The sequence below is a fragment of the Phascolarctos cinereus genome, unplaced genomic scaffold (genome assembly GCF_003287225.1).
Source record: "Phascolarctos cinereus isolate Bilbo 61053 unplaced genomic scaffold, phaCin_HiC Scaffold_3;HRSCAF=262, whole genome shotgun sequence".
Classification (NCBI taxonomy): domain Eukaryota; kingdom Metazoa; phylum Chordata; class Mammalia; order Diprotodontia; family Phascolarctidae; genus Phascolarctos; species Phascolarctos cinereus.
The window spans coordinates 45,393,798-45,410,829 of record NW_027555736.1 but is presented as its reverse complement, the minus strand read 5'-3'; the positions used below and the strand labels follow the sequence as shown (position 1 = coordinate 45,410,829).

The window sequence follows — 17,032 nt, the reverse complement described above, 5'->3', positions numbered from 1 at the left end:
TGAAAGAATGTTGAGGAGAAGAGAGGGTCAAGATTAGATAATGACACAGCAAAGGAGAATGAGAAGCAGTGGTCAGACAGGTAGGAACAAACCAGGAAAGGGCAGGAGAGTCACAAAAACCTAGGGAGAAGAGGGTATCCAGTGTCAAAGACTGGAGAGAGGTCAAGAAGGAGGAAAACAGAGAAGTGGCCATTAGATTTCACAATTGAGAGATCACTAGAAGATGACTAGGGAATGGCAGTGGATGGAGCACTGGGCCTGGAGTCAGAAAGACCCAAATTCAAATCTGGCCTCAGACACTTAACAGCTGTGTGACTCTATTCAGGTCACTTAGCCTCTGTCTCAGCTTCCTCAAATGTAAAATGGGGACAATCGTACCTACCTCACAGGACTGCCATAAGGGTCAGATGAGATAATATTTGTAAATACTTAGCACAATGCCTGGCACACAGTAGGTGCTTAATAAGATGCTTGTTCCTTCCTCTCCTCTCTCCATCTTTCTTAGTAACTTTTAGAGAGAGAAGTTTCAGTTAAATGATGAGGTAAGAAGTCAGAGAATTAAGAGAGTGAGAAGTTAGGAGGGGAAGCCACCTATTATAGATGACCTTCTCAAGGAGATTAGCCACAAAAGGGAGGAGAGACGTAGGACGATAACTAATGGGAATGGATTCATCAAGGGAAGGTTTTTTGAGGATGGGGGAGATATGGGCATATCTATAGGCAGTAGGGAAGTAGCCAGCAAACAGGCAGAGACTGAAAATGACTGAGTGGGAATGATTAAGACAGCAGTCTGCTGGAGGGGGGCACATGGGGGGTTTGCCTTGGGGAGCACAAGGGCCACCGGTGCACATGAGACAGAGGCAAAGAAGGAGAGAGTGGCAGAAAGCATCTGAATGATGTGAAGTGAGAAAAGGGGGAGAACAGGGAGTTTTACATGAGCAGAGAAGGTAAAGGGAGGGGGAGTTATGGGAGATTTGAGGAGGGATGACACAACTGGAAAATCTGCTGTGGTGAGTATGGAGGTGTAAGAAGACTGCTTTGCTGCAGAGAGGGCTCGGTTGAGATTATGTAGCAAAAACTGGTAGTCATCATGGTTGTGATTCTTTCCAGCTTCATTCACTAGAACATGAATAGGAGGAGAAGCAACACATGATGGGAGGAATCCAAAGCTGAGGCCTGGCAGGGGAAGAATGGCAAGAGGGCAAGGAGGCAAAGGATTCGACAAGAGAGGACAGCATAGAGCTAAGCTGGCTTACTGAGGGGTCAAGGCGAGGAAAGGATGAGAGTAGAGCCAGTGTCTGGGTGATAGCCTGGGAAAAGGCTGAGGGATTGTAAGTCACAGTGTGGATGAGGAAGAATACTAGGGATTGTGAGGAGGGAGAAATGGAGTGACAGGGTACGATTAGAGGAGAGCATTTCAGAGTTGATGAACATGGAAGTGGAGAAGTTGAGGGTAACGGCCAGATTAAGCATATGGCCATCTCGAGCAGGCAGTCTTCAGAAAAATCTGCAAAGACTTAAATGAACTGATGTTGAGGGAAGCGAGCAGAACCACGGGAACACCGTACACAGGAAAATCCACAATGGGTGATGACTAATTTTGACAGACTCATCTCTCAGCAATTCAAGGATCCAAGACAACTCCAAAGGACTCGTGATGGAAAATGCTGTCCACACCCAGAAAAAGAACTATGGAGTCTGAATGCAGATCGAAACACATTATTTGATCTCTCTTTTTTTCCCTTTGTTTCTTCTTTCTCATGGTTTCTCCCATTGGTTCTAATTCTTCTTTGCACTCATAGTTTCTCCAATTGGTTCTAATTTTTCTTTACAACATGACTAATGTTAAAATAGGTTCAATATGAATATATATGTAGCGCCTGTATCAGACTGCATGCCATCTTGGGGTGGGGGGAGGGGAGAAATGGGGAGAAAATTTGGAACTCAAAATCTTATGGAAGTGAATGAACTCTCTTTGTGAAGAAGAAGTAGATCATGGAAATGAGGGACAGCCTGGAAGCAGAAATGGGGAGCAAGGAGTATTACAACTCTACATAAAACCAGTGAGTTGGGGGGCATAAGTGAAATGCAACCAGTGCTGGAAAGGTTGGCCAGGGAAGGTGTGTCATTGGGAGGGAACCAGGATTCAATGAGTGTAAGAAGATGGAAGACATAAGAAAGAAAAAAGGTTTAAGATGAAAGCAAATTTGTTGCCTATGCAGCAGGCATTCCAGAGCACATAGAGGAAGGATAGGTAACTTTAGAGTGGGACTTTTTGTTGGGTTGAAGGGAATGGGAATGATGGAGTGGCTGATGGGAAGTAGAGAAAGAGGTCTGAGCAATGACAGCTGGGAGTTCAGAACTACTGGAATGAGAAGGGCATGACAAGATGGGAGCGTATAATCACTGAGGAATGAGTTCCACTCGGCTGTCATTGTCCTGAAGGATTTAGTTTCAGAGTGGAGTCTTCTAGGGGAATGCCACACAGTGTGTGTAGCTGCACAGGGGTGAGTGTGGGTGGAGGTTGGAAAGTGCCAGAAAGGCAAGCCTGCCCAGAGAGGATGAGACCTTCCTCTCCTTCCCATGCAGCCTGCTTTCCATCCCACCATGCTACCTCCCCCAAAGTCTTCTATAATCAAATTCTTGTACCTGCTTTGTTCTCTCCCACTCCACCTCCCCCAAACCCCTTATTCCTTTTCAATGCGTTTTTCAGAATATCCCATAGTATTTTCAATAGAACAATTCCAGAATGTTTTATCACCCTCAAGTGTCAGGCATTTAATAACTAAAGGAAAGATGAGGGAATACGGGAAGCTATGGCAAACTCCTGCAAACACTAAGTACTCCAACCATTTTTTCTTTGCTTTCATGAAGACAACAATTTAGCCCAACAGCTGTATTGTATGTTACATTCTCATATGATAAGCCTTAGGATATTCTAGGTCACTTCAAGTGTGAGACCACAGAGCAGCTCTACCAAACTGAGTGTAACAGTTGGAAACTTTTTGTAGAGTTCAGTATTTTCCTTCACATTTTCATCAACCCATCTCTTACTACAGCCTATTTTTCAGATGGAATATAGAGTCAATTTTAGATACAGCGAAAAGGAGGCAGATCCAGGAGAATGTTGTACACAGCAACAGCAATATTGTAAAGAAGACCAACTGGTAAAGATTTCGCTACTCTGATCAATACAGTGCTCCAAGACAATTCCAAAAGACCCATGATGAAAAATGCCATCTACTTCCAGAAAGAAAAAACTGATGAACTCTGAATGAAGACTGAAGCATACTTTTTAAACTTTATTTTTCTTGCTTTTTTTTTTTGATCTGTGTTTTCTTTTCTAACACGGCTAATATAAAATTATGTTTTGCATGACTTCACATAAACTGCTTGCCTTTTCAAGAGAGGCAGAGAGGGAGAGCTCTGAGGAAAAGAATTTGAAATTCAGAATTTTAAAAAATGAATGTTGAAATTTTTTAAACATGTAATTGGGAAATATTTAATGAAATACATATTAAATAAAATATAAAATATATCTAATATATTATATAATTATACATACACATGTATATATATATATATATGTATATGTATACAGAGAGGCAGTGAGAGAAAATTCCTAACTCACTGCCATGATCCTTTTTATATGCTTACCAAGTGGCAATACATTTATTATGCCTCTGCTAGAATCCCAGGGGTGAATGGAATTGTCCCCTAGTCAGTACTAAACTCAGGATCTCTGAGGCTGAGCCCCTCACACCCACCCCCAAGCTCTGAAAAGCACCGTACCTGTAACTTTGCCATTAGCTTCTGAAGGAGGTTGCCAGTTCACTATTATGGTTCTCGGTTTTCCCTCTTTACTCACTACTGTCACATCTTTGGGTGGAGAAGTAGGAACTAGAAAGAAAAATACATTCACTTGATTCACAAAAATATCTTTCAGTGATTTCCTCTAAAAATGTCCGTATGTTGAGTTGGTAGCATATCAGAAAGGACAGTGACCTGGAATCCAACTGAGTCCTGGTTCTACCACATACTACAGCTGTGTGACCCTGATCAAGTCCCTTCACCCTGTCTGTCTCCATTGCCTCATCTGTAAAATGAGCTAGAGAAGGAAACAACAAACCATTTCAGTATCTTTGCCAAGAAAACCCCAAATGAGGACACAAAGTATCAGATACGACGGAAAACCAACTGAATCTACCACCTACTAGCTATGTGATTATGGGGAAATCTCAGCATCTTTTGAACCTCAGGTTTTTCAGTTATAGAATGGAAACAAGAAGATGACCTGCACTACCCACTCCGCAGGGCTACTGTGAGGAAAGCATTTTAATCATAAAGGGGATCTGCAGATCACAAGAGGAGTACTGGATTTGGAGTCCTGGGATGCGGGTTCAAATTTCAGCTGTCATTTACTATCTATGTGTCCCTGGGCAAAGGGAGTTTCTTTTCTGGGCTCCAATTCCATCCACTATTCCAAAAAAAAAAAAAAAAAGGAGGCTGGATTAGATTATCTTCATGGTCCCTTCCATCTCTAAATCTCATGACCATGAAGACTTCAGACACGCAATCTAAGACAGCTCTCCTCTTCTAAAATAACTGTCAGATAGGCCCAGGTATCTGATCTTTACACAGTGCTTCAAGGTTTACAAAATGTTTTACAAACATGATTTTGTTTACTCTTCTGAAGAACTCAATTAGGTAAGTACTGCCAACATTACCTCTATTTTACATTAAAGAGCTGAGGCTGGGAGAGGCTGAGACTCGCCTAAAATCACACAGCTATGCATTCCAGGTCCCAGGCTGTTACACAATGCCTCTTCTCAAGGAGACAGACACATAGAACTAATTATCAAATTCTTAATTCAAAAGCCCTCTCCTTTCAATTCTAACTACTTTGTCAGGATGCTCTATATGTCAAAAAGTTCTCTTTAACTCAACACAGGTACCACACCAAGAGAAGACTGTCATTAGTCTCTCAATGAATACATTCGTTTGAAATGGAAGGTTTTTTTCTCTCTTACTGTTACTGCTTTTAAAAGAAGAACTCTGTGGAATAGAGAAACCATAAAATTTAAATGACTGTGCAGCACGTGTATGCACAAAGGGAAGAGCAATTAGAAAGTTAATGAATTATGCTTTACCCTCCCCTTTCCAAACACAAATTATTCTTTTGTAAAAGCATTTGCTTTGGGTGAAATAGGACTATGAAATTTAAGCACACTTCTAACAATACAAACATTTCCATTTGCTATTGGGTTGTAATCAAAGTAACAGGCTTTCTTAAGCCTTAGGAAAAGAAATGTAAACTTCAACAATTTATGAATTCATTTCATCATACTTCCCTCCTCTCAAGAAAAAGCCTCAATGAATTTTATGGAAAGTAACAAATGCAGTATTTTATGGTTGTTTTTAAAGAACAAACCTGTCAATCATATCCCAGTAGGGAGAGAAGGAAACAATGATCTCATACAGACTGAATCACCTGGTTAAAGCACATGCCTGAGAACATAACATGGAAGGACTTGAGGGGTAACCAACTAACAAATGACCACAGGAATAATGGAACAATGGAACTACAGACTAAAGTCCCGTTCCTCAATATCTTTACTGAGTTATTTGTCTCAAGCCCATCAAAAAACACCCTAAGGACGCCTTTAAGTGAAACCTTTTAAGAAGCCACATGATTCCTTAACCAGCAGCAGGGCAGAGGTAAATAGCCAAGTCACACCACCCTGGGATATGCCCTCCCATCCACGTGTCAAAAAAGATCTGACAGAAAGAGAAAGGTACTAAGTCAGTGAGTCTATTTCTATTGCAAGTATTGCACCAGCTCCTTCTTGGTCAAGTGTAAATTATTTAACCTTTTTGTCTCCAGTAATTTTTCCTCTTATAAAGAGGCACTGATAAAATTAACTGGCTGATTATTCAAATTACTTATGATAAAAAAAAAAAACAGTGCTGGAAAGCTGGTGCGGCTCTTACCCTTTCTCCCACGTGATGAAGAAGGGGAGGAGGGAGCAGAAAAAATGAGCCATGAAATGCTGCAGACCCTTACCGAGCTCAAAGGTGGTCCCGTGAGCGGTCATACTCCATGTGCTTGACCTCCGACCTTTAGTCACCATCACAGAGAACTCATAGAGGGTGTTAGGTTTTAGCCCGGTTACTAAATAACTCAAAGTCGTTGCATTTGCAGTCTGGAGAAAAGGGTCACACAGAATTTTAGTAGCAGAAAACAGTAGCATTCACCACACGAATATGAGCTGAATAAAAACACTCATCTTTCCACTGATAATGTAAGTGACCATTGGTCTGATTAGTTTTTTCTCTGATTGCAGTTGGAGCTTTTCATCTTTCCTAATGAAAGATGAACCTATGTGAGAGTCTTAGGCAAGTCCCACTACCCCCTCAGAACTGCTGTTTTATCTCTGATGTTGGGAAGTTAGAGGGCTGGGCTAGGTGACAGCCAAGTTCCTTTCTAGCTCTAAATCTTATGATCCTAAATGGAACTTTGGTCACCGGGAATTTATGCTTCCTAGGGGGTATGATATTTTTGCATTTAATAGGAGCTATTACTATTAACATTGTTAATTGAATAATTAAACATTAAACCAACAAAGTAATATTAATAAAATTAATAGTCCATTAGATTGTGAGGTCCTTAAAGGCAAGGATTGTCTTTTGCCTCTTTCTGTAATCCCTGTGCAAACATTTATATAGCACTTATTCTGTGTCAGGCACTGCGCCAAGCACTTCAAACATGATCTCTGATCCTCACCACACCCCTGGGAGGTAGGTGCTATTATTACCCCCATTTTACAGTTGAGAAAACTGAGGTTGTGATTCGCTCACGGTCATATGGCTAGGAAGTGCCTGAAGCTGGTTTTGATCTCAGGTCTTCCTGACTGCAGGCCTGGCACTCTAACTACCATATCACCTACCTGCCCCTAACTGAATCTTCCTTACTGACTAGCTTAAGATATAGATATGGAAATTCTGTGTCCTGTGATTAATCTCTGGCAATTTTTTTTTATGACTGAAAGAGAAAGAGACAGAATTTAATCAGGAGAAATGAATAAATGAGTAATTATCAAATATTTACTCAGCCTCTTTTAGCTAAGTATGATGCCAAAGCTATGAGAGACAAAAAAGAGAAATAAGATATGGTCCCTTTCAATCTAATTGGGGAATAGGGCGAATAAATGAACAAATAACTGCAATACAAGGCAGTTTACAGGAAATGTAGAGAACCTTTCTATTTGGAGTGATTATTGACAGTTTCAGAGGGAGGTGGGATTTGGAAAGGTTGGAGTAGGGGGTAAGTAGGGTCTTTCAAATGGTGTTAAGATATTCGTGGGGACAAGGGGGCAGGATGGTAAAGAAAACAGCATGATTTTGTAGTGGAGAGATAGGAGCTAGAAACATAGGCCAGGGCTAGATTAGAGAGAGCCTCCAATGCCAGGCTAAGGAGTTTCATTACATAGGCCTTGAAGAGCCGTTGAGGATTTTTTGGTAGGGGAAAGACAGGATCCTAACTGTGTTCTGGCTGTGATTAAAGGTTCAGTGTTGTCAGAGGTGTCAAACACGTGATCTGCAGGCCACATGTAGCCTACAACACTCTCAGAGTGTCCTGAACCAGATTTTTTACTTTGTAATTAGGAAATACTTAACAAAATAAATAAAAATACAGTGAAATATATATTATTACATTTTAAAACTGTCAATGTGTGGCCTGCAGATATCCTTGGATATGGTGCAGTAGTCCCCATTTCTATTCATCTGGTCTGACACTACTGTTGTGCAGGACCTATCAGAGCTGGGATGCGACGGACAGCAATCCTGACAGTCACAGCAAGCAGTAAATCGTGTACGTATTGACTGAAGGCAGAGGCAATGGGAACCCAAATGAAGGAAAGACTGTTAAGAGAAAAAAGCTGGGGAGGCCCTAACACTATGAGACAGCATTAAGGCAGCTCGGTGGCGCAGCAGATAGAGCACCGGGCCTGGCGTTCAGAAGATTTTAGTTCAAATTTAACCTCAGACACTTGCCAGTTATGAGACCCTGGCTAAGAGGGTCCCTTCTAACTATCAAAATTCTGTGATTCTGTGACAATGTGGACCTACGCTCTTTCCAGACTGATTCTATATCACATGCCTCACCTACTCGATGCCATCCTTGGTATGGGATACTCCATCTCTAGCCACCATCCACCGCATAGCCTGCTCTCCCTTCTTATCTCCTCGTCATTTTAAGTCTCAGCTCAAGCGCCAGCCCCTTTAAGAGGCCTTTCTAGCTTCCTCCATTTGTTAGTGCCTCCCCCCCACCCATTACTGGTAACTTATGTTATATCTAATTCCCTATTTACTTATCTGTAAAAATGTCCCCAGTAGAATGTAAACTCTTTGAGGGCTGGGAATGTCTCCCTTTTGTATTTACATCTTCAGTGTCTACAACTGCCTGGAGATAAAAATCGTTAACTGTAATCAGCAGCTACAGGGACTAGATCTTATTTACCTTTACAGCCCAATGATCTCTAGTACACAGTGGCATCAAATAAATCTTTGTTAAATTATTGTTTAAGTTTTTTTGGTTGTGTCCCCAAAATATTAATGTCACTAGTTCATATTTGCATAATGAACTAGGTTATAAGCACTTCAAAAATAACCATGAACTCATTTGATGTAACAACCTATGAGTTAGGTTAGCACAGGCTTTCTTGTCTCAAGGATGTGGGGAGGTCACACGGGCTGTTATGTGGCAGCCTAGGTTGGAGCCGCTGGCTTCTGAGAACAGGGTACTTTCCACTAGACCTTGCCTCCTCTTCTGTAGAACCCCACTGCCAGAGGCTGCACTTTCTCTTGGCTGGAAAGCTCCTAAGAGATTCCTATCATTGACATCACCCTCCCTAACTTCTTCCACTTTCATCAGTGTATCTAACACAGCTGGCATCCCTTCTCCAAGAAAGACCGACTCCAACCTTCGATGCCACCCTATGTCCTAGTCCCTTCTACTTTAACCCATGGATTCTCTCCTCAGCAAGAGTCCTCCTGCTGCCTGGGCCTGTGAACAGTGGCAGACACCTGGGAAGACAACTGGCACACAATGTCGCAGAGCTTTCAATACTTCAGAGCTACCGTGCACTCAGCTCTGTACAAGGGATGGCCACTGAGTATCCTCAGAATACTGAGATGCCAAGTTGGCCCAGAGTTTGGAATTCCAACACAAACCTTTGTAGGATGTCAATAGAAGGTAGGATTTGGGAGGCATCAAAAAGGTCAATCCTAATTAAAGCCACTGCTGGAGTAAGTTGTTAAAAGGAAAGTCAAGGATCAATGAGAAGGGTATCACTTAAAACGAATTTGCTCTAGAAGTTATCATCTTTTAAGATCAAGTTATAGCTTTTTAAAAAAAAAATTCAAAATACATTGTATTGATATCTTTTTTCCTCTACATCCTGCTCTTTTTTGGTTTTAAAAAAGAAATCCCAAACATTAACAAAAGCAAATAAACAAAACTTCCTTCCACCCTATAACAAAGAGAAACAATTAAGTAAAAACATCTGATATTATGACAACATCTGAACACTGCCCTGGTGGTCCTCCACCTCCCAAGGAAGGGCCCTCGTACACATTTTGGTCCAACCAAGTCCTGAAGTCAGATGACTCACTGAGGCTCACACAGAAGAGCCACTAAAAGGTTTGAGCTCTGATCCTTCAACTCCAAATCCAGTGTTTTCTCTACCATGTGACTTCCTGTTTAAATATAACTAATTTAATAAATCTTTTTTGTTTTTGATCCCTATGGTCAGTGAAATTCATGGTTAAAATCTAGCCTTCAGGACTATGTGATGAAAGCCTCCTGCCACTGGGTGGTAGTAAAACCATTTGCAGAAAAACTGTCTAAGGATAACACCATTCTCTTAAACAGTTTAAATATAAAACTTAAAGATACAAAGTGCCAATAAACATCATATCTTTATAACTCAAGAAAACGCAAAGTGGAAAATTCCACAAATATAATAGTTTATATTGTTATCCAACTTCTCCAGTTGAGAAATATCACTATCAATGAACAACAATAAAGATAACGATGGTGATAACAGTAAGAATAATAGCTAGCAGTATACAGTACCTCCTATGTACCTGGCACTGTGCTAAATGCTTTACAAATATTATCTCTTCTGATTCTCACAACAACTCTGAGAGGTAGGTGCTATTATTATTCCCATTATAGCTTAGGAAACTGAGGCAAACTGAGGTTGAGTGACCTGCCCAAGGTCACACAGCTAATTAGTGTCTGGGGCCAGATTTGAACTTGGGTCTTTCTGACTGCAGGCCCAGAGCTCTACACCCTGCACCACCAAGCTGCCTATAACTGGAGACATTTTTCTTCTATCTGAAAAAATAAGAATAAATGCTGTTTTACATACTTTTTAATTGACTTCTTGCATCCCTGGCAAACACTTTTATGTACCTGCTGTCTCAAAAACCAGGCCCTTCTCTTACCAGCCACGATTCAGGGTATCTACTATAACCTCCGCCTCTGCCATCTGCACTGGTAGCTCATTAACAGCCACTCAGAAAGGCAGTTCCAATCCATTCATCGATACGAGAAAAGGCTACATTCTTCTTGCCCCTAAATTTGATTTCTATAACACTTGAGAACAGCTTAAGCTTTTGTTTTTAGATGAAGCACAAGTTAAGTGAAGACTTTTCCAGTAAATCTCTGTTTCTTCCTGCCCCCCCGGTGTTCCGTATACGTATGTCCATATATACGTACAACAGGGATTTTATGCCATTGCTTTTCAATGTACACTTTTTTTAAACCTTTCAAAAAAATTTCATTTTGAGAACGTGGCCTATATAGTTGGAACAATGCGATCCAACTATTTATCTTCATAAAGTCTGTTTTAATTTCACGCCACCATTCTTGCTGAATGAGAAGCAACATGGGACAGTGGAAAAACATCTGACTGGGAGTAAGCAGAGGCTTGGCACCAGCTGTTATTAAATAGCAATCTGATGTTGGCCAAGTAACTTAACCTCTCTGGTCCTCAGTTTCCTTCTCAATAAATTAGAGGGAGGGGACCAGACTAGAGAATCACATACTCAAGTTCCATGATCTGAATGGCTCACACTCTAAGAAAATATTTGGGAAAACATTACTCTTTCATATGCAGATAAGGCAATTAGAGTGCTATTGATATTTCCTCTATTCTCTCCACTAAGTTCACTCTCACTCTTGTGACCCCTTAGTTTTCATCACAAATGATCAGATGTTAATAAAACATCCATCACATCTGTTTTCCAATGACTGATGTCCCACAGAAGATTCCATTCACTGTGTTAAATTTTCCTCCCCTCTTCAACAGCAGCTACCATTTCAGCAATCCTGCTGAAAGCAGGAGAATGACACTCTCAAGTATAACACTTTCAGGGGAAACCGGAAGAATGGAGCTGTGGCGTGGGGGTCTCCCAAACTCCAATCACAGAACTGCTCTATCTCCCTCGTCTCTGAACTGTTATATGCAGTGTAGCCGTTCATACCTTGTACTTGGTGTTAGCAGGGATATTGGTTTTCCATCGGACAGTGTAGTACCGCGAGTCTGTGATCTTCTGGTGCTTTGGCAGGGAGTTGTCTGCCCATGTAATCCGTATGGTGTCATGGCTCAGTATGGAAGCCTGAACTCCCACCGGCGGCATCATGGGGGTGGGATCTGGCACTGGAGTGTATGGAGCATTAACAACAAATAAATCAACCTCAGAAGTATCTAGGGGATTGATGGGCAAAAGAGCAGTGCATTTTAATTTTTAAAAAAAAGTGGCATTTAAAGGTAAACAAAAATAAAACAAAATAAAAAGGAAATGTAGGGTAATATAATGAAATGAAATGGAGAAAGAGAAAGAAAGAATCCAGGGTTAATCAATAATATACAATTAACTTTTAACCTCCCCCCCCCAAACTGTTCTTCAAGGCACAAAAACATGCAGAGAAATAAGCTCAGCGCTCGACAACACGTCATACATAAGTGTACTAGAATGTTCTAACGTACCAAGATGTTAGTTAAAACGCCCTGTCCAGTTTTTCTTCTAATAAAGAAATGACTATTCCAGTGAATGTTGCTGACCTCTCAGGATTTCAGAGTGTCATGATGTACCCGCTCCTGCCTATGACAGCCATTGAGTACATGTGAATCACTCTTGTACTAGACAAATAAAACCATCACCTCCCCTGAGATCTGGATGGAGCAGGCCCAGGGTAGAGGGGAAGAGCAGTTCCCCTAAGACCACCAATTCTGCTTCTAACCCAGGTGCTACAGCATCCTTCAGGGGAGAAATCAATGTGGAGAAGGAACCCACGCACCTTCTTTGATGTCACTAACCTAGCTGCCACCAATGAGCCCTTGGGAGTGGCAGCATCTCCCAGACCACCAGCCTGTGCAGCCACCACCCTGAGAAACAAGCCCTCTGGAGATTCGGCCTGGGAGCTGTTTCTAAGGGTGCTGCAGTCACAGCCGATAGAGACCCACAAGAGAAAGTTCTAGCCACCAAAGTCCTTGGCACTGTCGAGCGATTCAGCATGAGCAACTAATTTGATTTTACAGTGGAAATGACGTTAAAGAAGAGGCATCACCATATTCCTGGTTGCTGCACCCTAAGGACCATGGGATGAGATGGAGAAATTCTAACACATGGAGCTAAAACTTTCTATATATGTTGTCTCTTCTATTAGAATGTGAGCTCCTTTTCTATTTGTATCCCCAAGGATTATTAGAACAGTGCTTTGAACATAGTAAGTGTGTGATAAATATCTTTTCATTCATTCAATCAGTCAGTCTGGGCCTCCAAGCCATCCGTCATAAGCTCAAATCAGCTCTGACATGGCATCAGCCCTGGAACTCAGACTGATCTGCTGACTCTATGTCAGACTGTGGGATGTGTCAAATGTTCTGGTGGTGCTGCCTCAAAAATTGCACAATTCTGAAGAAATTATATCTATTCAAGGAATTCCCTATCACACTCCTTAAAATGGCTGATCTAAATCTTCTCCTCTTTTCTCAAGTTCCCCATGACTCCCTCATGCCACAGTCATTTCAGCAGATGACCTTGCCTGCTATTTTACTAAGAAAAATGAGACCATCTGTTATGAGCAACCTTACTCCATATCTCAAAACGTGGATATTTTAAAATACCTCAAATACCTTTAAAATGAATGTGTTTTAACCTCATCCTCATTTCTCTACATAGGGAGACTACAAAGGCTCTTGCTGTAGAAAACATAGCACTAAAGTTGGAGGAAGGGGCTGGTATGTGCACCTGGTGGGTGAAGAACAATGGCTTTGCTTCTGCTTTTATTCTAAGTCACTGATTTACATAACAAGCTAGAGAGGACAATGGGGATTTTCAACTCCAAGTCAGAAGACTCTGACACTTCTCTCTTGGCACCAGAAACCAAGGCTAAAAGAAAAGACCTCCTCTTAGCAAGGAGGTACTCTTTTTAGCTTCTGTAAGCTGGGTGTGGTAGGGGCTCACCGTCAGCCTGCCTTCTTAATGGAGGCTTTCTGGTTGATAGCCAGGAGGTGGCACTAAAGAGAGGAAGCCTGGAAGCTGTAAGCGAGGATAACTGCTCAATGGAGACCAGCAGCAGGCCAAGGCCATTGGAAATCAGAGAAGCCCCAGAGATAAGATAGAGAAAAGCAGGGAGAAGCGGAGAGAAAATAACCAACAAGGAGTAGCTGAGAGGCCACACAGTACCCAGATATAGACCTGGCAGGGGTACGGGCTGGAGAGACTGGCATGATGACCCCATCAGAAGATATCAGGGGCAAAAGTTTTCCATCCATATCTGGGTCCCCACGTGGGTCCACTCCTAGCATGTGTATTTGTATAAGTATGCCTGAGGTTTGTAGGGGAAATATTTCACTGCTACTTTTCCTTCCATTTTAATTCACAAATATCTTTGCTTTGAACTAGCTGTGTTCTCTGGATCACTAATAAAAGTAACCACATTGGTAGAGGCTTATGAGCTCCGAATCATACTTGGGAATGACTCTTGGAGCAAAATGAACATGGGATAACTTTCTGAGGGCCACACTTGCAAGACAGGGATGCCCCAAATACTATACCTACATATTCACCCCCTCTCCCACCTACCAAATTACCCTTTGTAAACAAAGAAAAACAATGTAACCAAACTGCCTGACACAGTGCTTGTATGTGTCCCTATTTGCCACCTACAGAATGTACTATCATCTGGTTTCTGGATTCAATACTGGTCATCATGCTGAACTCGTCATTCTGAGTTCAGTTGCCTTTTTGTGTTTTTATCTACATTACTGCAATGATGATGTGTGTGTTTTTCTCGGTTCTTCTTATTTTACTCTGAATCTGGTCACACAAATCTTCTTATGTTTCTCTAAATTCTAAAGCATGGTTTTTAATGAATGGTTTGGTATTACTGAATCACATTAATTTTACCACAGAGCTCACCTATTCCTAACTGTTGGGCATCCAAGTTTTTACTTGAACAAAACTGCTCCTATGAACACTTTGTTATCTTTGGGAACACTCCTTTCTGTCTTTGGCTTTCCTGGGATGTAAGCCTAGCAGGGAGATATCTGGGTCAAATACTATGAACAGTTTGGTGGCTTTTCTCAGCCTACTCTGTTGTTATCCATTGCACAAGAAGAGGTAGGGGTGCGTGCGCACGTGTGTGCGTGTGTGCGTGTGTGTGTGTGTGTGTGTGTATCTCATTCTCTAGAATGTAAGTTACTTAAGGGTAGGGAACTGTGTTGTCTCCATCTTTTTATCACCAGCATCTAGCATAGTGCTTTATCCAATGAAGGTGTGTAATAAATGCTTGCTGAATTGAATGAAATACTCTGGGACAGGTAAGATAACAACATATTCTCAGCCCCAAAGCATTTAGTAAGTACCTCCTACGTGTCAGGCATTGTGCTGGGAACAGAAGGAAAAACAAAAACGAAGTCCTCGCTGCCAAGGAGCTCCCAGGCTAATGGGGGAGACGGCATGTAAGCCACTATGTACAAACAAGATCGTGGTCTCAGAAGGAAGGCACATCAGCATTAAGGGGGATCAGGAAAGGCTTCTGGCAAAAAGGGGGGACTTTTGGTGAGATCTGAAGGAAGCCAGAGAAGCCAAGAGGTAGAGACTGGATAGGGGACAGCCAAGGAAATGCCTGGAGTCCGGAGACAGAGAGTTGGGTTCAAGGAAGAAACAGGAGGTCAATGTTCCTCTAGCAGCTACAGCAATACTTATAATGGAGAATAATAATAATACAAATACAGAATAACTGCACATTTGAAGACCATCATTTATTAGAAACAATACCATGGTATGTAGTCAAACAGTATCATATGGCTATATACTCTGTAATTTATGAAATTTGAATGCAACATGACAAAAAGGAAAACGTGCACTAAGTCACATTACGACAATGGACTATTTGGTAAATGCAGTATTTTTCGGGTCATTATTGCATTCATGTCAAAGGTCATATTGAGCATGGATAGCTTGGCCTGTGCTGGCACCAGAAGTTGCTATATGGGATCAGAACTTCAGGGGTTGAAATAGTTCTTCATAAAGCTCTTTGTGTTCCCAGAGACCAAACTTTATTGTATTCCAAGTCTGAATGACAAAGGTCTACTGAATCACTTACATCCGGCTTTAAGTAATAGCTCAACACATCACTTCAGGTACTTCCCACATAATGAGGATAAGAAGCATGGCAGAAGATTACTTGAATTAAAAGTAAGGCTTTTACAGATGAGGAAACTGAGGCTCATAGCAGTTAAGTGACTTGCCCAGAGTCACATAGCTATTAAGTGTCAGAGGCAGGAACTGAACCCAGGTCTTCTTGATTCCAACGTCAAGCAGTTCTCCACCCATTATGCCAAAATTATCTACAGGAATGGATGCATCTTCTTTATTTCTGACTAAAAAATGGTAATCATTAAGGTACATTATAGAGAAGAAACTTAAGTACCTGTAAAAGGTACTAAGGAAAATTGGTCTATCATAAAGATAAATGTAGTCAAATGAGCAATAACTATGAATTGACACTGGTTTGATTGTCTGAATTATATAATGCATAAAAAATTATATAAAGCATAAAAAAAAGGAAGAGACATTATGAACAACCTTAGAAAAATACAATATATTCGCTACCAAGATGAAGAAATACGATCACAAAAATTTGGTTCTCCTGATTATGCATATTAAGGGGAACTAAATATACTATATACCTATATTGTAGATCAAAAATCACTTGAATGAATCCTAAAAGCCTGCTCATTTTCACTGACATAATGCATAAAGGATTTTTTCTAGATAACCAAAGAAGGAAACAAATCCCTAAAAAGAAAATGTATTTTCAAGATTATTTCCCTTCAATTCTTTAAGGACTCATGATTTCATCAGTGGGGGGTATGCACCCTATCAATACAGACTATACTCCTCTTTACATTTTGGCAGGTGCCCAAGCTTTGGGATGACCTGTCACTTTGAACCTAGCGGGGCTGGGCTCCTTGGATGAGAGACATCTAGTTTGGCTCTGGGTTTCTACTGGAAGCCTGTCTTGCTCAGTAGGACCTATTAATATTATTGATGGGGGTGGGGCCCAAGCCAAGATCTTCGCCCTTTGCCCCAAAGGGAATCTGACTCACAGGCTCCAGACCCTCATCTCCCTTTTAAAGCTTTAGTCTTACCTTTTAATCTTATTCACATGTGCCCTAAAAGAATCTGGCTCCCTTTGGTCTATAGGCCCCAGAAAGGCCTTCTCTGGTCTAGACTCCCCTTATCTCCTTTTGAAAGTCCTAGCCCCCACCTTGATTTTGTGCAGATGCCTTTCAAACTTCTGCCTTCCTGTTCCCTCCATTAGCTATTCCCATTGTCTATTCAATCTCTCACACCTCCCCAATTAGAATTCTTACCTAGACCCTTTCCCCAACCCCCTTCTCTGGCCACCCAAAGTTACTTTAGTATTTAAGATCTACCTTGGCCCTCA

General features: G+C 41.4%; 1 protein-coding gene across 1 annotated transcript in view; it reads right to left on the bottom strand.

The window, feature by feature from the left end:
- Positions 1-17,032, bottom strand: part of NEO1 (neogenin 1) — a 291,634-nt gene that overhangs the window by 36,627 nt on the left and 237,975 nt on the right. Inside the window, 3 exon segments of the mRNA XM_078150794.1 lie at positions 3,793-3,900; positions 6,065-6,203; positions 11,554-11,777. Of these exon segments, the coding sequence (XP_078006920.1) occupies positions 3,793-3,900; positions 6,065-6,203; positions 11,554-11,777 (471 nt within the window).